The following is a 23,468-nucleotide window of genomic DNA, read 5'->3' on the forward strand; positions in this document are numbered from 1 at the left end:
AGGAATGGTTGCATCGGACAGGTTGCTCTGGGCTAGATTCCAAAACCCGACGTCCTCGTAACTTTTATAAATCTTTTGTGGCTCCTTGCTAATCACGCCCAAGGGCGTCCCGTAGTATACGTCTCTCGCCCTACGGCGCCTCCAGCTCATACGGCCGCTCCCACTCATAACTACAATCTCCGTAGTAGAGTGGGTAGCAATGCCGAGCATCAGCCCCCGCCCCCGTCTTATTCTCCCCTCTTTTCCGGAAGCAATCGTGTAGGTCAGGGAAACAGACTCTTAGTCCCTACCACCTTTAGCACCGTTTGTCAGCACAGAATATATATGTTTGCGTCATCCGCCCAATGCTGCTCCTGCCTTGGATGGTGCCACTTTCCTAGATGTTTTGACCTCCGCAACGGCAACCCCCGACGGGCTTCATTGCGCCATGTTGCCAAGCCGCAAACCCAACTACACCGGGTAACCCAATGCTTACCCAGGGACGTCCAGTCCCAGGGCCACAACAGCAATTGTGTCCTGGCCTCCCTCAACTGAGGCGTAGTCACCCGTCACTTGCCCCTAGAGTGACGACCTCTCCCCTGGTGCACTTCAGAATTCTGTAATGGATTATCTGGGAAGATCACGGAGATAGTCGATTTCATGAAGCGGCACAACATCCGCATCGCTGCGATTCAAGAGATCAAACACACAGCAACATCTGCTCTGCAGACCTTTTCTGGGTATAATGTCCACAGAAAAGATCGCGAGAGTGGTCTCGGGTTTATCATACAACATTGAGTGCAATATAATATATTTGATCCCGACATCGGCCGCAGGGACAGTGTCTTAGAACGTCACGTCTTATTCGTCCGGTCAGGCGATGTAAACCTAGAAATCATCAACATCTACATCCCTTCTGCCAGCTGTTGCCCCAGTGGATACCACCCTAATATTAGAGCACTACACACTGGCGATAATCGTATTATCTTAGGTGATTTCAATGCCCATCATGATCTATGGCATTCAAACCTGCAGGCGGACAGCAGGGTGAGATGTTGGCGGATTAAATAGAAGAAACGACGTTCTGCACAATAAACGGTGATGCCCCCACTCGTATGGTAGGGAGCTGTCACAGTTCGCCAGATATTGCAATCGTGAGCGCAGGACTCGTAAACTGCGGCGGGCCAACAGACGCGCAAATGAAAAATTCAGCCCGTCCCCAATTACCATCCCCGCCAAAGAGGTTGAGGATGCCATCGGTCATGCTAAACCATCTAAAGCAGTGGGCCCAGACGGCATAGCTATGCCGATGCTTAAAAGCCTAGGGAAAGAGGGTTTCAGATATTTAGCACATGTATTCAACCTGTCCGTTTCCACCTTTGTCATCCCCGAAAAATGGAAAATGGCCAAGGTAGTCCCGCTACTAAAGCCTGGGAAACCAGCTAACATAGGAGATTCTTATCGCCCGATATCTCTCCTATCGCCAGTAGCCAAGGCACTTGAAGCCATTCTGCTGCCCTACTTTAAATCAAATTTGCAACTCTATCATCAGCATGGTTTTAGAAATCAACATAGCACAACCATTGCGCTAAATGTCATTAGCACCCAGAAAAATTGCGGTTAAAATCAATAACCCCACCATAGGACAGTACTTGTTGCGTTAGAGCTGTCAAAAGCTTTTGACACAGTCAACCATGGCACGTTACTGCAAGACCTGGAAGGGTCTACCCTTCCCTCAAGTCTAAAAAGATGGACCTCAAATTATCTGGGTGGTCAGCAGGCATCGGTGCAATTCAGGAACGCAACATCCAAACCAAGAATAATTAAACAAGGGGTGCCACAGGGTGGTATCCTTTCCCCACTTTTGTTTAACTTCTACATATCAAAGCTACCAGAAGGAGTCACTATCATTTCCTTCGCCGATGACTGTACAATAATGGACACAGGCCCAGGCCCACAGATCGATGAGCTTTGCAACAAAATAAACGGCTACCTCACTGATCTCTCCAGTTTTTTCGCCTCGCGAAACCTGATATTATCACCGACTAAATCGTCGGCGACCTTATTTGCAACATGAACGTCCCAAATGTTGACCATTTAAAACATCCACGTCAATGGCACTACGCTACCAACTGTCTTATACCCCAAAATCTTGGGTGTGAAGTTTGATCAGGATCTACATTTTGGTGAGCATGCAGCCGGAATTGTACTGGAAATCCAGAGCCGCAATAAAATCCTCAAATCTTTTGCGGACAGTACTTGGGGTAAAGATAAAGAAGCGATCATTACCACTTACAAAGCAATTGGCCAGCCGATTGCATGCTACGCGTCCCCGATATGGTCGCCAAGCCTAAAGACTACTCACTGGAAGAAGCTACAGGCCTGCCAAAACACCGCCACGGGTTGTCTTCTTATGTCCCCAGAACACCATCTACATAATGAGGCGAGAATAGTCCCCATTAGGGAGAGAAATGAAATGCTAACCAAATAGTTCCTGTTGAATACCCAGAAACCTGGGCATCCCAACAGACATCTGATTAATGAGCCAACACCGCACAGGGGCTTAAGTAGTCATCTCCGTAAGCATTATGAGGAAATACGGCACCTGAGAACACAGCCGTATGAAGCCAAAAAACACAAGCAGGTCCTCAGTCGGCAGGCCAACAGGCGCCGGCCTCTATGCCAGGAATTGCCCAGTGAATCCTGTACTTAAAGAACAATACCCAAATCTAGCAGAGGAGGAACGCACTCTCCCTAGGGAAACGCGCGTCACTCTAGCTCAACTTTGATCTGGTTACTGTAATAGGTTAAACTCTTACCTCTCCAGAATCAACCCCCACATACAAAACATATGTCCTGCTTGTAATGTGTCCCCACATGACACCAACCATTTCTTTAACTTTATTGTGGAACCAACGCCTCTAACAATCAGCAAGTTTCCTCGAACTCCCGTTAGAGGGTATTTATGACATATTGTGAGTGGTCGGACCATTGGATGGGGCGAAGTACTGCTACAACAACAACAACAACCTGCATACTATAATAAATCAGACACTTCTCTATATATTCCAAACAATTACTTATCTGATGTTTGTTCCGATACGGGCCTTTAACCCGATTTTGCAGTTAATCAAAAAATCTAACAAAATTACTCTGCTATCCTCGAACTTCATTTATAAGCACTTCATGTATGGACGTGCCGAAAACTTGCTTGGGAACTCTGATTTTTATTCTATCTATCGGATCTATATTGATTTGATTCGTCGCTCGTTTTTTTTTTGGGCAGCCGCCGTGGTGTGGTGGTAGCGTACTCCGCCTACCACGTGGAAGATCGTGGGTTCAACTCCCGGTCAAAACAACATCGAAAATTTAGAAACAAAAATTTTTCAATTAAAAAAAAAAGTTTTTCTAAGTGAGGTCGCCCTTCGGCGGTGATTTAGCAAACACTCCGAGCGTATTTCTGCCATGAAAAGCTTCTGAGAGAAAATTCATCTGCTTTGCAGATGCCGTTCGGATTCGGCATAAAGCATCTAGGTCCCGTCGGCGTAAAATCTCCTCGGAGGTTATCGCGCCTTGCATTTATTTATTTTTTATTCAACTCAAAATTTTGAGTTTTTAGATACTATGACAGGCCAAGATAACCAACTAACGAGATTATACTGACAGAATACTCAAAAAGAACAAAATAGTGGACATAGATGAATATCATTTTTATAATGGAACTCTATGAACAAAGAAAGCTTTGTTTGCGTTTTCCCAATAAAATCAAATTTGCTTCGTTATTTTTTTTTTTCTAATAGCCATGAGAGCCTCGATGATATTCCAACAGAAACGTCTGAACCTTTGGATGATTCCGAACCACCATTTCGAAAGGCAGGCTTATTCGATCCCTATTCCGATGATCCCAGATTAGCGGTGAAAAAAATTTCATTATGTCCAAAAACTGGTCGACTCATTGTCGGTGGCACTGCTGGTCAAATAATAATTGCCAATTTTGATAATAACGAAACAGGGCGCACAGCGCTCAAAGTGAATTCTATGAATTTGGTGGGCGATCGTGATGGTTTCGTCTGGAAGGGACATGATCAATTGACTGTACGTGCAAATTTGCTTGAACAAGATGCCGAACCTGTAGGTGAGGATGGTGTAGAAATAACAGGTATTTTGCAAGTTCTCCCACCGGCCAGCATAACGTGCTTAGCACTTGAAGCTGATTGGGGTTTGGTCGCTGGTGGCACTGCACATGGCCTCGTATTATTTGACTATAATGCATTTTTACCGGTATTTCAACGCTGTACTTTAAATCCAAATGGTAAGGCAGAGAGATAAAAATGTAATAAGATGTGTATTGAGGAAATCAAATTATTATTTATAGATTTAACTGGCGCTGGAGAGCAATTGTCACGCCGGAAGTCATTTAAAAAGTCTTTACGTGAATCGTTTCGAAAACTTCGTAAGGGACGCTCAACCCGAAACAATCCGTCACAGGTACCAACAACGGTAAGCATATTAAAAGATTCATAATGTAAGAAAGTGCAAAGTATTTCTAAGAAGTTTTACTAATTAAGTCAACCGATTTGAGCATTAGTTCGAATAGTGATTCCATGAAGTTTTTTATCAGAAAAGATATAATAGTGATACAGACACTAAACACTTCTTGCTTATTGTTATAACAGTAAGTTTCTTAGGCGTCACTACTCTAATGAACTGCCATTAAGATCTATCCCAAGTCCTAGGAAACTTAAAACATATATTTAATGATATAACCCTGCAGCAAATCGCACTAGTTCCGTACTAGTGCAGAAATAGCAAAAAAGGCACTGTTGCTGTTGTTTGTCGATAGACACTCCCCAATAAAGACACGTATTGCGCTTATCAGCCCCTTGAATCCAACGTGCCGTTGCGCGCGCCCAACGGTGCCTCCATCTTACACGGCAGCCCTCTCATAGCTACTATTTACGTAGCTTATTAGCGAGCAATAATGGGCATCAGCCCCTGCCCCCGTCTTCCCCTGCAAGTAGATATTCCAATATATATCCCGTATACGCGGATACAATTTGTCTGCCCTGCCACCCGAAATTCGGGCAAAATTTCAAACGGAGGCCGCAACGAAAGAGCGGGACCTTGTGAGACAGCAATACTCTGGCGCTCTCAAATCTGGGACATAAACTTGCATATCTGGCAGGATAAACATAAACGGGTGGAATGGGAGGAACATCCATCTGCTGATGTTGGTAAGCCATGGTCAACCATACCCGATGAAATCCCACAAATAAAAAAAAATAAATGTAAGGCGCGATAACCTCCGAAGAGATCTAAGGCCGAGCTTCTCTTCCAATTTTCGTCGTGCTCCTCTTGATTTTCCCTACAAATTGGCCGGACGGGACCTACATGTTTTATGCCGACTCCGAACGGCATCTGCAAGGCAGATGAGTTTTCACTGAGAGCTTTTCATGGCAGAAATACACCCGGAGCGCTTGCCAGTCACTGCCGAGGGGCGACCCCGCTTAGAAAAATTGTCTTTTTTTTTTTAATTGAAAAACCTTATTTCTAAAATTTTGATGTTGCTTTACCCGGGAGTTGAACCCAGGGCATACGGTGTGATAGGCGGAGCACGCTACCATCACACCACGGTGGCCGCCAGCGATAAAGTACTACCCGACAATACGTAATGCATTCTTCGGTTGAAGAATCCAGACGGTAGGCCAACAGATGCGCTCTTAAACACATTGCTTCTCCCATTACCATCACCGCAAAATGAATGGAATAACCCACAAACTTCCCAAGCCACCTAAAGCAGTAGGTCTGGATGAGATTGCCGATGCTAAAAAACTAAAGTTCCGAGTAATTTGAATGCTGAATAACGACTGACTTTATTTTGTACGAATGAATGTTTTACAAAAGAGAAATGAAAAATGATAGACATGGTTAGACATGTTAAGTAAAAACGTTCTGACCATGAACTACTTCGCCTCCACAAAACCCCCTCTCGAAGTAGAGAATGTACCAATTCTTGAGCTGCGTTCGACAAGATCCAAATTCGTTGAACAGATATTGTGTTTCATTTGCGTAAGACCTTTAGTTAGCATGTCCGCTGGCATTTCTTGTGTTGACATATACTTTATTATGATCGATTTATCTTGCACGCAGTCACGGATAAAATGATGACGTATGTCGATATGTTTTGTTCCAGGATGGAAATTCGAAGTTGTGGCCAGCTTGTGCGCGCTTTGATTATCATTGAATAACTTTACGCTGGCGCAATCGATTCCCAATTCGCTCAATGCAGTTTTCAAATATAAAGCTTCTTTAGTAGCCTCAACTAGTGTGATGTACTCCGACTCTGTGCTTGAAAGAGAGACGGTACGTTGCTTATGTGCTTCCCAACTTATGGAAGACCCGGCGAAAATAAATGCAAAACCGGAATAAGAGCGTCTGTCGGCAGAATATGCGCCCCAATCGGCACTGACAACGCCATACAACTCCGCACCTGTATTTTTGTACAATAAACCTTTTTGTAGTGTACCTTTAATGTAATGCAGAATTCTCTTTGCCGACTTCCAATGCTCTTCGTTGTAGTTGCAGTTAAATTGGCTCATGAAGTTGACAGAAAACGATATGTCAGGTCTGGTATATACCGCCAGATACATTAATGCGCCGATTAGATTTTGATACGGATATTTTGCCATTATAGCTTCATCTTTCGTTTCGGGCATAGTGAGTTTGCAATTTGCTTCAATTTGCGTTTTCGAAGGATTCCAATCTGACATGCCGAACCTATCTAATACTGATTCTGCATACGATTGTTGTGATATAAATATCTCGCTCTTCTCCTGATTCTGGTAAAAATCTATGCCAAGGCATCGGTTGACCCTCCCGATGTCCTTCATGTCGAAATGCTGTGAAAGTGTTATCTTTGTATCTTTAAACCAATTATCGTTGTTCGAAGCTATCAGCAAACCTTCCACATATATTACCACCAACATGATAGAATCGCCTTCACGGCGCACGTAAAAACATGGATCAAATTTCGTTGGTTCCAAACCAATCTTGCTTAGGATAAGTGATAATTTTTGGTACCACATTAACCCTGACTGACGCAAACCATAGAGTGCTTTCGACACTAAACACGTAGGATTGGTTTGTTGTAGTGATACTCGCCACTCTTCCGCTGTTTGCTTAATCTTTTTCTATGCATCGTCAAACCCTTTGAGCCGATAGGTTTACCAAGGTGAATTTTCTTTAATACGCTCATAAGCAGATCAGGAACGTCCATATAGATTTTCTCATCCAGATCCCCGTTCAAATATGGGGTAATCACATCCATCTGATGTATCTGAAGATTTAGCTCTGCGTCCAACGCCGTAAACAATCGCACTGATGTTGATCGTACGACCGGGGATGAGATGTCATGAAAATCTTCACCTGGACGTTGAGCGTAGCCCTCTGCTACAAGTCTAACTTTCTTTAAATTATTATCTTTAGTACGGAATAAGAGTTTGTTGCCTATAACTTTACGATCTGAAGGTTTTTCAGCAATTTGCCAATTTTTCGCATTCAGCCACATAGACGCTTCGTCGGTTTTCAGAGCCTCTGCCAAAGTTTGAGGATCATCAGTGACAAGGCCTGCTGATTCTTCACTGCATTCGAAGAAATCATCTGAATCTGCCTCACCCCCCTGAATCAGCGCCTTCAACTGTTTCATGATAAACTTTTCGTGGCCTACCTCGCTGACCAGTGCGCAAATGGGTTGGACGACCTCTACCTAGCCCACGAATATACACGTTTCTGCGCGCGAGTCAAATTTTCCGTTCGCCGGATTTTTATTTAACGCATACGCTTTTGTACCGAATATTTTCATATATGCCACGGCCGGATTTCGATTTGTCCATGCTCTATATGGCACTTCACCCGTCGTTCTTGTTACGCAACGATTTCTTATATAACATGCCTTGTTCACCGCTTCGGCCCAAAATGGTGGAGGTGCATTTGCATGCTTCATCATGCACCTGGCCATTTCAACGAGGGTTCGATTCTTACGCTCCTGTAAACCGTTCTGTTGCGGAGTATACGGTGCTGTAAGACACCGTTTAATACCGCACTCACTAAGAAAATTGTCAAATTTATCATTACAATATTTGCGGCCGTTATCGGACTGCAAAGCTTTTATTTTCTTTCCCGTAAATGTTTCAACTTTAGCTTTATACTGCTTGAAAACATTTAGCACCATCTGAACTTTTCGTCTATAAAGGTAACAAAATATTTTGAACCGCCATTGGAGGCATGTCTCATTGGCCCGCACACGTCACTATGTACGATTTCAAGTAAATCGTTTACCCTATCTGTGCCGTATTTTGGAAATGGCGCACGCACTTTTTTCTCACTAGCGCAGATTTCAGTCTGATAATTTCTCAGTTTGTTTAAATTTAAGACCGTACACCGAACCGTTTGCCATGGATTTCAAGTCGCGTTCATTTACGTGGCCCATTCTGTAGTGCCACAAATCAATACCGTTTTCAATGTTTGCAAAATTTGCGATATTTTTCGAAGTTTTTAAATAGTACAAATTTCCGATTCTTTCGGCCTCTAACACCACTTTATTTTTTAATTGTTTATAATTCACGGCCTATTTCTTTTCAAATTTTACCGCATAGCCTTTGTCTGTAATTTTAGACACTAAATTCGTACGCAAATCAGACACATGCAAAACATTTTCCAAATCTAAATCAATTTGCTTTCCGCGAAGGTCCACTTTCACGCGCACCTTACCGACACCTCGTATCTTTGTCGAACAGTTGTTTGCCAAGTTTACCTCATCATTTACTTGTTTCATATTCTCAAATATGTTTAAATTTGCATTCATATGTGATGTGCACTCACTATCAAGGCACCACTTCATATTTCCTGCAGGGACTGCAAATGCCTTTTCCACTGTATTCAATGTCATTTTTGCTTTTTCATTTGATCTTCACTCACCCGCGTTTTGTTTTTCTTTGCTTATGCAATTTCTTGCGAAATGGCCTGGCTTGCCACAACGAAAACACTTCTTTATTTGTTTTGATTTACCCGAATTTCGATCAACGCTTGTTTGATTTTGATTTTGTTTTCTGTTTATGTAAAGTACTTTGTTTTCGTTCTTTTCTTCTTTCGACTTTCGCGTATTTTTACACGAAGTACCTCGGGCTTTGACAATTCGTCTAGCGTTTCTACTGTGCATGTAAACGTTTCGTACGACGCCGGCAGACTATACAAAAGCAAAATTGCCAACAGCTTGTCGCCAATAGCGACGTCTATTTCTGTTAACTTCGCGACAGCGTCGGAAAATGCATTAATATGATCACCAACTTTCTCGTCCTCTGTCATGCGCGACAGAGCTACACGTCTTAGTAACGTCGCTTTTCTTGCCGGACCTTTTGATTGGAATGTCGATTCTAACCTCAACCAAATATCGCGTGCACTTGTACACTCTGAAATGAGTCCTAACTCTGATGGTGCTATAGCCAATGTAATGTCTGCTGATGCTTTTTGATCATCAATTGTCCGCTCCGCGAGTTTTGCCGCATCATTTGGCTTTGCAATAGAACCATCTACATAGGCCCACAAATCATTTTTAATGAGAATTGCACGCATTTGCAATTTCCATGAATCGTAATTCTCCGCGTTTAGCGGCTCGATTCTCACTACACCAGCCATTACACTTTGTAGCTTTAAATTCAATGTTTTCTCAAAAAATATACTTCACTTGTATTCTTTAAAGTTTTAACTTTTCTTGTATAAAGAAATACACTTCACTTTTTGCAGTCGTTTACATTTTCGAGCGCTGGGCCCATAACCTAAAGTTCCGAGTAATTTGAATGCTGAATAACGACAGACGTTATTTTGTACGAATGAATGTTTTACAAAGGAGTTTGGTTTGATATAAGGAAATAAGCGCTTTTTTTCCTTGTAGTGCCATAGTAATTCACTACATTAAATTGTAGCTGGCAACTCCCCCTCTGGAAAAGTGCAAGATGCAACCATGCATCAGATGCACTTGGCATCACTAAAATTGTTAGAGTCGAGCAACGCGGAGAGTTTCTGATTGGTTGAAACTGCCGTTGCTCGACGCCATCATGGATTTCGTTGCTAAGCAACTTAAAGATAAGATGCCTGGCCACAGAGTTGCGTTAGCGGCAGTTTTCAGTTTTAAGTGAGCCGGCAAATTAACTACACGCGTGAGTCCTACAAATTAAAAACTTAAACTTAAGTGCCCAAGTGTAACAAAATTTAAAAACTTCAAATAAAATACTATTTACATATATGTACCAAACTTAAATAAGTTTTTTATTAATTAAAAGTTAAAAAAGGACTAGAGAAGAAGAGAAAGATAATAGGAAGTGCGTGCGCGTTTTGTGCAGTTCACGGTCCTGCAGGATCCAAATATGGATCCTCGATATAGCGACCGTGGGCCGAAGCCCTGTAAAAACGGTGTGTGGCCGAAAGGAGGCAAGCCTCCCAGCAGTCGTGGGTACTCAAATTAAAGAAGAAAAAAAAGCCCCACACAAAATTTCAAAAATGTTGAAAAAATGAATAATTTATAAAAAAAATACAAAAAATATAAAAGTTAAAAAACCATCTACAAAAAAAATTTAATACAAAATTTAATACGATTACAAAAAAATATAAAACAAAATTACAAAAAAAAGAATATAAACATCAAAAATCTACAAAAAAATACAAAACATTTAAAAATTCCTACAAAAAAGTATAACATCAAAAATTCAAAAAAATTCAAAAACTTAAAAAATTACAAAAAAATACAAAAATTTAAAACAACTACAAAAAAATTGCAAAATTTTAAAATTTTTACAAAAAAATACAAAACTCGGAAAAATCAAAAAAATACAAAGGCATAAAATATACAAAAATTTAATCATTTTCAAAAAACATACAATAAAAAGCTTCAATTTTAAACAAATCAACGCAAATATGGCAGTAGTTGTGGCTAATGGCAGTGGCTGGTGAGAAAAAAAATTTAATTGAAAGACATTTAAAGAAAAAATATATACGTATAACACAAAGAGTTAATAAAAACAGAAATAATATAATTCGAGAAACGAAAAACCAAACCTTTTGAATAAATAAAACTAAATGTAAGGCGCGATAACTTCCGAAGAGATCTGAGGCCGAGCTTCTGTTCCAATTTGCGTCGTGCTCCTCTTGATTTTCTCTACAAATTGGCCGGACGGGACCAACATGTTTTATGCCGACTCCGAACGGCATCTGCAAGGCAGATGAGTTTTCACTGAGAGCTTTTCATGGCAGAAATACACCAGGAGCGCTTGCCAAACACTGCCGAGGGGCGCTTAGAAAAATTTTCTTCTAATTGAAAAACCTTATTTCTAAAATTTTGATGTTGCTTTGCCCGGGGTGCGAACCCAGGGCATACGGGGTGATAGGCGGAGCACGCTACCATAACTCGACGGTGGCCGAATAAACTGTACAAATTTCTTAGTGGAAAAAAACATTAAACGGCACTAGCCACGCCACCATCATAACAGCAAACAACCGTACATCAACAACAAGAACAAGCGGAAGACAAGTGACGCCATCCAACAACAGCAGCAGCAGAACAGCAGCACCAGCAGCTGAACATCAGGCACAGCAGCAGAACAGCAGGTACAGCAAGCAATGAAGCGAGCCCAGCAGCAATTGGTATGGTGTGCGAAAAATTTTTATTATCTACATTATTATAAAATAATATTTTTCAATTTTTTTATATAACTATTTTTAAATTTTCAACTATTTTTCAAAACTTATTATAAAACTTACAAACAAAATTTAAATAAATTAAATTAAATCAAAACAAAAAAAAAAAAAATTCTTAATTTTCATTTTTCGATATCCACTTACCATACTCATTAAAATGTAAACACGTTTTATTTCACTTAATTTTCCCAATTTTACAAAAAATACTTACCATACGTATTAAAAAAAATTTTTTTTTTGCATTATATTCCAAAATTTTTATGTACAAACATATAATACATAAATTAATTGAATTTCACATACTTTTAGGTATATGGGTAAGATTTTGGGTAGGCACTGTGGGACAGGGTCGGACAAAAAAAAAAAAATTTTTTTTTAATTTTTCATTAATGAGTCAAGGTTCGATTCGAGCTCAAGGCCAGAACAATAATTTTTTTCTAATGATAATTAGAATGCGCAGCTATGGCAGGTTGTCTGAAAAATTTTCTACTTACTATTCCAAAAACAAAAATACAATTTTTCAAATTTAGAAAAATTAAAAAAATAACAATAATTATCATTAGAAAAAAATTATTGTTCTGGCCTTGAGCTCGAATCGAACCTTGACTCATTTATCAACAGGCCGATAAAAACAAAAACAATTTTTCATTAATTGCTTCTAGTTTTAGTCCCATCAAAAAAAATTAGAAACCAAAAAAAAAAGAAAACACATTTTTTACTTTTCTTAAGCGGTGCATCTGCGAAAAAATATGATTACAAATTTTCTTTAAAGCGGTGCGTCCGGGAAAAACTATGACATACTTTTTTTTTAAATCCCGGTGCGTCCGAGGACATTTATATTACAATATCGGAAAGATGCGGTGCGCCCGTATCTATAAAAATAAAACCATACAGTTTTGATAAAAGCGGTGCGTCCGTTTCAGGCCTTATATAAAATTATTTGCCATTCTTTAATTTTTGCATTTAGATAATAAAAATTCCAAAATTATAATTTTTGCCATACATTTCAAATTCAAAAAAAATTTTTCACATTCCGTACAATTAAAAATTCTTACATTTCAATAAATATATTCGTAAACAATATTCAACATCTTTTAAATTCTTTCAGTTTTACTTTCTCAAATCCCACTTGTCTTTCAATTCTGCATAACTTTTCTAATCAAGCACAATCCATTTTCGAATAATTCTCTCGTTCAAATTTAATTTCCTTTAAATTCAATTTCTATTCAATCTTCATAAACAAATTCCACATATCTTGCTCCAATAAAATTTTAATATTTCGTCTGTTCGTTTCAACACGTATGAACCTAAGAAACGGGAAGGTAGTTTCTAAAAATTCACATCCGGGTTCAGAGCAAGATTTAGATTGCAAAAACTCAGAGCAAGATTTAGATTTCAATAATTCAGATTCTGATTCATCTTCAGTTGCATCTTCAACTGATACCTTAACAAGTGAACATAATAAATTATCCCTTAGTCCAGACTTTTTAGGATTTGCTGATCAACCTGTAATTCCAAATTCTAGTTTTTCTATTCTAACTCCGATTCTTAACGTTACAACCATGGCCACAATCGAGGAGAAAAAGTCGTTTATTAGTACGTGTGCCTCGATTATGCGAGAAAACTACAGTGGAGACCCGTTAGCACTTGGCTCATTTATAAATAAAATTGAATTAATGGAAGTATTCTCTAACGAAACTTTAACTCCTACTTTCATTGCAAAGCTCGCGAAGCCCTACCAACGCATATAGAATCAGTCAGCCAAATTAAAGAAGCGCTATGTAGTAAAATTAGGCCAGACAACTCGAAAGTTGTCGCGGGAAAAATTGCAGCCTTCATAGTAACCAATAACAATTTTTCAGAATTTTCCAAGCAGGTAGAATAGCTTTCTGACTCGTTAGAGCGCTGTCTAATCATTGAAGGTATGACGCAGGCAAAAGCCCATGAGATGGCGGTTGAGCAAACCATTAGCGTTTATAGATTAAATAGTAGGTCAGATATGGTGAAATCAATCCTTGCGTCAACAACCTTCAAAGATTAAAAGGACGTTGTAGCGAAAATGATTATAGAGCGAGAACAGGAAGTTAAAGAGCGGCAAGTGTTAGCGTTTCGGTCACGTCCGATAAGATATAGTAATTTCCGTGGAAATTCCAGAGGCAACAGTAATTTCAGATACAACAACAATAGTAAATTTCGATTTAACAATAATGCAAATGCAAATAGACAACACAATAATACAAATTTCCGAAACAACAATTATAACAGAGGCAATAATCGCAATTACAATAGAGGCAATAGCAATTCCAACAATAAAAATAATAATCGGTCCGTAAATAACAGAAATTCCAATAATCAGGGTTCAAATTCTAGAAATTCAGCCAATGTTCGTTCTTTAAATGCCGAAGCCCCTCAGGCGCGAACACTGAGGGAGCAGGAGCAATTCGATTAAATACTTCTCAGTCAATATATTGTCTAAATTTAAATTCTTCCGATTTCGTCGAAGTCGCTTGTAGCGATTCTCATAAAATATATTCTTTTCTAGTAGATTCACAGGCAGACATTTCATTAATAAAAATTTCCAGTTTGGCAAACGATGTAGAAATAGACGATAGTAGCGTAATAAATATAACAGGCGTAACAACAGACACGGTAGCAACACTAGGAACAGTTAATACAAGTATAATTGCATCAAATACATTTTTCCTCTGACTCTTCAAGTTGTCAATGACAGCTTTAATATTCCTTCGGACGGTATAATAGGGAAAGACTTTCTAAAAACGAACAAATGCATAATCAGTTATGCTAATGACACAATTACATTCGAACAAGGGACAGAAAAGGTAAATATTTCAATTTTGCATAGGACTTCAACAAATACTCTTGTAATTCCACCAAGATGCGAAGTTTTTAGTTTGGAAAATTCGACAAGTACAGTTTTTGTAGATTCTCAGGAACTCTGTAACGGTGTTTTCACAGCAAAATGTATCGTTGATACAAAAAACCCAATAATAAAAGTTAAAAGTGGGCCCACTCCCTTTTAAAATACTCATTAACACCTTTCGTTTGATACCCATATTGTACAAACGCATTCTAGAGTCACCCCTGGTCCACATTTATGGCGATATCTCGAAAAGGCGTCCACCTATAGAACTAAGGCCCACTCCCTTTTAAAATACTCATTAACACCTTTCATTTCATACCCATATCGTACAAACAAATTCTAGAGTCACCCCTGGTTCACCTTTATGGCGATATCTCGAAAAGGCGTCCACCTATAGAACTAAGGCCCACTCCCTTTTAAAATACTCATTAACACCTTTAGTTCTATAGGTGGACGCCTTTTCGAGATATCGCCATAAAGGTGGACCAGGGGCGACTCTAGAATTTGTTTGTAAGATAGGGTAATAAATGAAAGGTGTTAATGAGTATTTTAAAAGGGACTGGTGGTAGTTCTATATATGAAGGCGTTTTCGAGGTATTGACCAAAATGTGGACCAGGGTGACCCACTAATTTATTTATATATGTAATACCAGGAACAGTATTCCTGCCAAGATTCCAAGGGCTTTTGATTTCGCCCTGCAGAACTTTTTCATTTTCTTCTACTTAATATGGTAGGTGTCACACCCATTTTGCAAAGTTTTTTGTGGAATGCCCCACAATATTTATGTTAATACATACACCAGGTGATCTAGTATACATTGCGGTAGTACCGTTCTAATACATAAATCAGGCGATCCAGCATGCCCAATCATGAGAAACAATTTTAAGAACAAAAGCACAAAAGGAATACATAATCACCTAACAGTTTTCAACAACAGGTTTTTCGGCCGCTATAAAAGTCTTCGCGCAATTTCTGCACATGAAGTTAAGTTAGTAATTTATAATACTTTGTAATGTTCGGATCATTTAAATAAAGAACTATGAACCTAGTTTTGGTTGTTTAGTTATTGGATACCCAAAGCCACCACAACTGGTGACCCCGACGTGATCGCGTGATTAGTTTTTTGCAGTTTTGGAAGTAAATTATATTGCGTTAACTATTCCGCGATATTGCAAGTGCATTTTTTTGTGCACTTTGTGGTCTGGTTTTGTAAAACACACGTAAACGTAGTTCTATTGTCCACGTACAAAGTTCGAACTTCCTTTGGAATTTTTGAGAACTAATATCTTTTTATGGTGGTGTGATTCACTGATATCGTCATGCCAAACAACACTGATACACCGCCTGATAGTACGGCGCCACTTCAACGTGTTTCGATACGGTGCCCCGCTTTCAATGCGGAACGCCCAGCTTTATGGTTCGCCCAACTTGAAGGGCAGTTTCATCTTGCCGGAATCACTGACGAACTAACAAGGTATCACTACGCTTCATCGCAGCTAGACGCCAAAGCCGCCGCTGAGGTTGAAGATATCCTCTTAAGCGTGCCAGCAGATATGCCTTACAGTCGCCTCAAGGAAACGTTAGTTGAACGCCTTACACTTTCTCGAGAGGCACGCCTGCAGATGCTGCTCGATAAAGAGACATTGGGCGACAGAAAACCATCACAGTTTCTCCGGCATCTCAAGAACCTAGATGACTCCGTGCCTGAACATATTTTACGTACCAAGTGGCTCAGCAGATTACCGATGACAACGCAGTCTATACTCGCATCACAAGCAGATATTAATCTAGAAAAGCTGGCAAGCCTTGCTGACAAAATCCACGAAATCGCTTTGCCGACTGCACACATTAACACCGTACAGGAGCCAACGACAACAGCATTAGAGGCACGATTTTCCCGTCTGGAAGTTTCAATTAATGAATTAGCCTCTGCGTTCAAGGGCCACATGCTCGGTGCACGGTCTCGCTCTCGCTCCAGACCTCGTTCGAATTCTCGAGCAGCCTCACCAGCACCCGAAAATAATATGTGTTGGTATCATCAACGCTATGGTAGCAAAGCCAAACATTGTAGAACTCCTTGCTCGTTCCAGGGAAACGCTACAACGGACCGTTAGCGGCGGTTAGCGGCCCCTCATTTAAATCAAACCGCCTTTTCGTAACTGATCGTGTCACCAAAGTCCAATATCTGGTAGACACTGGCGCTGACCTCTGCACATTCCCGAAATCTCTTGCTCCTGGTGCATTAAAACGAGTAAACTACTCCCTTATTGCAGCCAACGGCTCAACCATCAACACATATGGCTGTATAACCCTATCGCTGAACTTGGGCCTGAGACGCGATTTCAAATGGCGCTTCGTTGTAGCTGACACGACCAAACCTATTATTGGCGCGGATTTTTTAGCGCATTTCGGCATTTTACCTGACCTGCAGAACAGCTGCCTCATCGACTCAACAACTGGCTTAACGACCTCATGCAAAATGTCGATATCTAAAATTGTATCAGAAATCAAAGTCGCACTATTCGATTCTTCATGGTCGGATCTTCTCAAAGATTTCCCAAATTTGACGAAACCTGAAGGTATAAGTTTACCAGCGAAGCACGCTACAGTACATCACATAGCCACTACACCTGGACCTCCCATATCAAGCAAAGCGCGGCGTCTCCCTCCTGACAAACTAAAAATTGCCAAGGCGGAGTTCGATAAAATGATGCAACTGGGAATAACTCAACGTTCGAAGAGCCCCTGGTCATCCCCGCTCCATCTTGTTCCGAAAAAGTCAGGTGAATGGCGTCCATGCGGGGACTATCGACAACTGAACGCACGAACAATACCAGATCGATATCCTGTTCGCGTTCTGGAGGACTTCACTGCCAATCTCTCTGGAAAAACGATATTCTCGACCATCGACCTGGTACGCGCCTTTAATCAAATACCAGTGGCCACGGACGACATCAACAAAACAGCTATAATTACGCCATTTGGGCTTTTCGAGTTCCCGTTCATGACGTTCGGACTACGGAATGCCGCACAAACATTCCAGCGGTTTATCGACGAGGTTACACGCGGCTTAGACGACTTCACTTTCCCTTATATTGATGACATTCTCATCGCATCTAAAGACGGGGAAGAACACCGTAAACATCTTCGAATTCTATTTGAGCAACTTGCGAAATTCGGTGTCGTAATCAACACTGCTAAATGCCGTTTTGGGCAGGCAGAAGTAGACTTCCTTGGGCATCGCATTTCTGCACAAGGAATTTTACCGCTCCCTGCGAAAGTGGAGGCGATCGTCAACTTTCCTCGCCCTGCAACGATACGTAAACTGCGTGAGTTCCTTGGTATGATTAATTTTTATCGTAAATTTCTTAAAAATGCCGCCAAGTTTCAGAGTCCCCTTCACGAGTACACTCAAGGGGCATCTATTAAAGGTTCTAATCCGGTAGAATGGACACCGGAGGGCGAAGCTGCTTTTGTGACATGCAAGGAGGAATTACGAAAAGCCACGCTACTGGTATACCCGGATACAACGCTTCCGTGGGCTATTTTTACTGATGCATCTGAGTACGCTATCGGAGCTGTCCTCCAGCAACGGCGAGGACAAAACTGGGAGCCACTCGCGTTTTTCAGCCAAAAACTACAACCCGCACTTCGGAAACACTGTCCATACGATCGCGAGCTCCATGCTATCTACGCTGCATTACGAAAATTTCGTTATATTTGTGAGGCTCGGCACATCACGATCTTTACGGATCATAAACCGTTGCTTCACGCTTTTGCCCAGGATCCCGACCGAGCGACGCCATGGCAGTTTCATCGCTTAGACTTTATTGGTCAATTCACCACCGACATCCAACACATAGCTGGCAAAGATAACATCGTTGCTGATGCCCTTTCCCGCATTGAAGAAATCTCAGCAGCAGTTTCTGTCAATGAGCTCGCCGATGCACAAGCAGACGATGACGAACTTCAACGACGTATACAGGGCCAACAAGACGATGCACTTGCCCTGCGCCCTGTCATTATTCCAGGATGTGATAAGCCTATATACTGCGATGTTTCCGGTGACTTTATTCGCCCATTTGTTCCTGAACCTCTGAGGAAGAGAATTTTTGACGCCCTTCATAGTGTCAGTCATCCTGGGGTACGAGCTTCTACAAAACTGGTAACACAACGCTATGTATGGTCCAACATTAACCGAGACTGTAGACTGTGGGCTCGCACATGTATATCCTGCCAGCGAAATAAGGTAACGCGTCATGTCTTATCACCTATTCAAGATTTTCCAGGACGCACACGCCGCTTCGAACATATTCACGTAGACATTATCGGACCATATGCCCCATCTAGAGGCTACCGTAATTGCCTGACGATCATAGATCGATTCACGAGGTTCCCTGAGGCATTCCCTATCGATAACATTGGAGCTGAATGTGTTGCCCGCACGCTTTTTGCGGGGTGGATATGCCGCTATGGAGTACCTCTGCGAATTACTACCGACCAAGGAACACAATTTGAAAGTCAACTTTTTAACTCACTCGCTCGTCTCCTGGGCAGCAAACACATACACACCACCACTTTCCATCCACAGTCCAATGGAATGGTGGAACGCCTACACCGCCATTTGAAGGATGCGATACGATGTCATGAAAATAATTCATGGGTAGACATGCTACCTATCGTGCTACTCGGAATACGCGCTTCTTGGAAGGAAGACCTTCGAGCAACTCCAGCCGATCTCGTTTACGGTGAGCCACTTCGTCTACCCGGAGAATTTCTTGCCCCTTCGCCTCGTCCTGGGCTGCCACCTTCAAATATCGCAGAACGTTTGAGAGATCACTTCGCTAACCTCGCTCCTCAACCCGTCACCCGACATGGTCAGAGAAAAACATTCATTTTTAAGGAATTAGCGAACTGTTCACATGTTTTCGTTCGTCGGGACGCCCCGCACCATGCGTTTACTTCCCCATATGAGGGGCCTCACCGAGTTATTTCAAGGCATGATAAATATTTCGTGGTAGAGATCCGAGGCGAAAACACTGTAATTTCTATCGACCGCCTAAAACCAGTATTTTTGCTAGCAGAACATGATCAGCCTGCTAGTGAAAACACCAATAATTCGGACGACAGCGATAGAACACTTACCGAACCATCTTCACCTGAGTCACCTCAATTCGGAAGATCTGGCCTTTCTTCATCTTATCGTCCATCTGAATCCGATTCCAGCTCAACTACGCCGGCAACTCTAAAGCGCGTCAGATTTCAATAAGCTGAATCAATTGCTCCCAACATGTAATACTATTAATACTTTTTTCGAAGAAGGGGAGTACTTGTGGAATGCCCCACAATATTTATGTTAATACATACACCAGGTGATCTAGTATACATTGCGGTAGTACCGTTCTAATACATAAATCAGGCGATCCAGCATGCCCAATCATGAGAAACAATTTTAAGAACAAAAGCACAAAAGGAATACATAATCACCTAACAGTTTTCAACAACAGGTTTTTCGGCCGCTATAAAAGTCTTCGCGCAATTTCTGCACATGAAGTTAAGTTAGTAATTTATAATACTTTGTAATGTTCGGATCATTTAAATAAAGAACTATGAACCTAGTTTTGGTTGTTTAGTTATTGGATACCCAAAGCCACCACATTTTTTTCTAAAGTTATATTTTGCGTCATAGACTAATCCAATTACCATGTTTCATCCCTTTTTTTCGTATTTGGTATAGAATTATGGCATATTTTTCATTTTTCGTAGCTTTCGATATCGAAAAAGTGGGCGTGGTCATAATCGGATTTCGGCCATTTTTTACACCAATACAAAGTGAGTGCAGATAAATACGTGGACTGAGTTTAGTAAAGATATATCGATTTTTACTCAAGTTGTCGTGTTAACGGACAAGCTGAAGGACAGACGGTCGACTGTGTATAAAAACTCGGCGTGGCTTCAACCGATTTCGCCCTTTTTCACAGAAAACAGTATCCGTCCTAGAATATAAGCCCCTACCAAATTTCACAAAGATTGGTAAATTTTTGTTCGACTTATCTATCCTAGACAAATTAAATGAAAAAGGGCGGAGCCATGCCCATTTTGAAATTTTTTTTTATTTTAGTATTTTATTGCACGATGTCATTATTGGAGTCGAATGTTGACATAATTTACTTATGTACTGTAAAGATATTAAATTTTTTGTTAAAATTTGACTTTAAAAAATTTTTTTTTTTAAGTGGGCGTGGTCATTCTCCGGTTTTGCTAATTTTTATTAAGCATACATATAGTAATAGGAGTAACGTTCCTGCCAAATTTCATCATGATATCTTCAGCGACTGCCAAATTACAGCTTGCAAAACTTTTAAATTACCTTCTTTTAAAAGTGGGCGGTGCCACGCCCATTGTCCAAAATTTTACTAAGTTCAACTCACCAAGTTTCATCGCTTTATCCGTCTTTGGTAACGAATTATCGCACTTTTTCGGTTTTTCGAAATTTTCGATATCGAAAAAGTGGGCGTGGTTATAGTCCGATATCGTTTATTTTAAATAGCGGTCTGAGATGAGTGCCCAGGAACCTACATACCAAATTTCATCAAGATACCTCAAAATTTACTCAAGTTATCGTGTTAACGGACAGACGGGCGGACGGACATGGCTCAATCAAATTTTTTTTCGATACTGATGATTTTGATATATGGGAGTCTATATCTATCTCGATTCCTTTATACCTGTACAACCAACCGTTATCCAATCAAAGTTAATATACTATGTGAGCTCTGCTCAACTGAGTATAAAAACAAAGGAAAATCTTGTCTTGGCTCCAACACCCTGCAAACCCTTTGACATAGTAATTGTCGATACAATAGGTCCACTTCCGGAATCAAAATATGGTAACAAGTTCGCTGTTACTTTGATTTGTGACTTTTCTAAATACCTGGTAACAGTAGTTGTACCAGATAAATCAGCAAAAACTATTGCTTGTGCTATTTTTGAAACCTTTATATTAAGATATCGTTAGCTTAATGTGAAAATGTGCTAAATCACTTTTTTTTTTTCAAAAATTGTATTTTAACGCAGTCTTAAAACTGAATTCAAAATACATCGATCACAAAAAAAAAATATTAAAATTTTACCTTTTTACGTGCTGTGGACAATGATGTGTAAATGTGCTAAATCTTCAGCTGTTAAAAAAAATGTGCGAAGTCAACCTGTCAACAATATCATTCTGAATTACTAGTACTTTCCTTGTGCGCGCATTTTATTTATTTATTTAATTCATTCAGGCTAAAAGTACATGCTTTGTTGTCGTTGTTGTTGTATTAACGATAAAGACACTCCCCGAAGGCTTTGGGGAATGTTACCGATGTTGATGGCCCTTTGCCGGATATAGATCCGGTACGTTCCGGTAACAAAGCACTATTAAGGTACTACTAGCTCGACCATCTCGGGAACGATTTATATGATCACATTAAACCTTGTAGGCCATCCCGCCCTCCCCACCCACTAGTTCCATGGGGAGCCTCCGCTGTCAATGAAACAGGATTCGCCACGGTTGGGTGAGTTGACAATTGGGTTGGAGAAGCTATATATTGTGCTGGAAACCCCTTGAGAGGGTTTCGAACACAACCTCTTGAAATTGGATTTACCCAATTGAGACATGCCTTTGGTGTATGATAAATGCTTTGCTCTGACTATAATCTACTTCAATTCTTACATGTCGATAACCACATGCTTTCTTTCAGACTAGCTAAAAATAGAAACAAATTCAAGCTTAAACTTATATAAGCTGTTATTAAAATTAGTAACACTACCGAATCGATTTGCTAGATGTATAGTCCTAGTTATAGGTTCATTCATAGCATAATTCGTTTTATGAGTTATTTCGATAAATAATCTATTATGCCGAAGATCACGCAGTGGAATATATGGAACGAACAAATTAGATAAATCAGAGCAATTCGTGCTAAAGTTTATTACATTATAGGCAAGCAAGTGTGAGATAAAAGTTCTTCTGTCATGCGAAGCCTGAAGACCAAGCAATTTGTGACTGCTGGTATATGATGGGAGGCCGTCTGGCCAGTGAAGCATACATAAAGCAATTTTGTAAAAATTTTTGGAACTTTCTCAATTTTATAGGACTTAGATTCATAGAAAGGATTCTATATTATTGAGCAATATTCAACACCACTTCTGACCAAGGATATATAAAGTGCCTTCAACGTCATAGGGTCCTTAAAGTCACTGGTGTTACGTCTACTGAACCCAACCATTGCAACAAATTTTGAAAAAACGAAATCAATGTGACTAGAAAAAGAGAGTGTGGAGTCAAAAATTACACCCAAGTCTTTACTCTCTTGACAACGATTAAGAAATTTAGCATTTAGTTTGTAGATAAAGTATGTGGCAGTTGTCTTTATGGAATAAGACACAACACAGCATTTGTTTGAATTTAAAAATATTGTCTGCGCACCATCCGGCAAAAGAGTCCAGATCAGAACCGTTAGAAATAAAATAAATAAATAAATGTAAGGCGCGATAACATCCGAAGAGATTTTAGTCCGAGCTTCTCTTCCAATTTACGTCGTGCTCCTTTTTTTAATTTTTCCTACAAATTGGCGGGACGGGACCTACTTGTTTTATGCCGACTCCGAACGGCATCTGCGAGGTAGATGAGTTTTCACTGAGAGCTTTTCATGGCAGAAATATACTCGGAGTGCTTGCCAACCACTGCCGAGGGGCGAACCCGCTTAGAAAAATTGTCTTCTAATTGAAAACCCTTATTTCTAAAATTTTGTTGTTCCTTTTCCCGGGGTGAACCCAGGGCATTCGGCGTGGTAGGCGGAGCACGCTACCATCACA

General features: G+C 40.5%; 1 protein-coding gene across 12 annotated transcripts in view; it reads left to right on the top strand.

The window, feature by feature from the left end:
• Positions 1–23,468, top strand: part of l(2)gl (LLGL domain-containing protein l(2)gl) — a 188,190-nt gene that overhangs the window by 56,412 nt on the left and 108,310 nt on the right. For all 12 annotated transcript variants that reach the window (XR_010949716.1, XR_010949715.1, XR_010949717.1 and 9 more), the window contains 2 exons: positions 3,780–4,291; positions 4,355–4,479. Coding sequence is in view for 7 of the 12 variants with exons in the window: in XM_067766630.1 (XP_067622731.1) it covers positions 3,780–4,291; positions 4,355–4,479 (637 nt within the window). In the remaining 5 variants the exon portion in view is untranslated. The remainder of the gene's footprint in view (positions 1–3,779; positions 4,292–4,354; positions 4,480–23,468) is intronic.

Source organism: Eurosta solidaginis, chromosome 2 (assembly GCF_040869045.1).
Source record: "Eurosta solidaginis isolate ZX-2024a chromosome 2, ASM4086904v1, whole genome shotgun sequence".
NCBI lineage: Eukaryota > Metazoa > Arthropoda > Insecta > Diptera > Tephritidae > Eurosta > Eurosta solidaginis.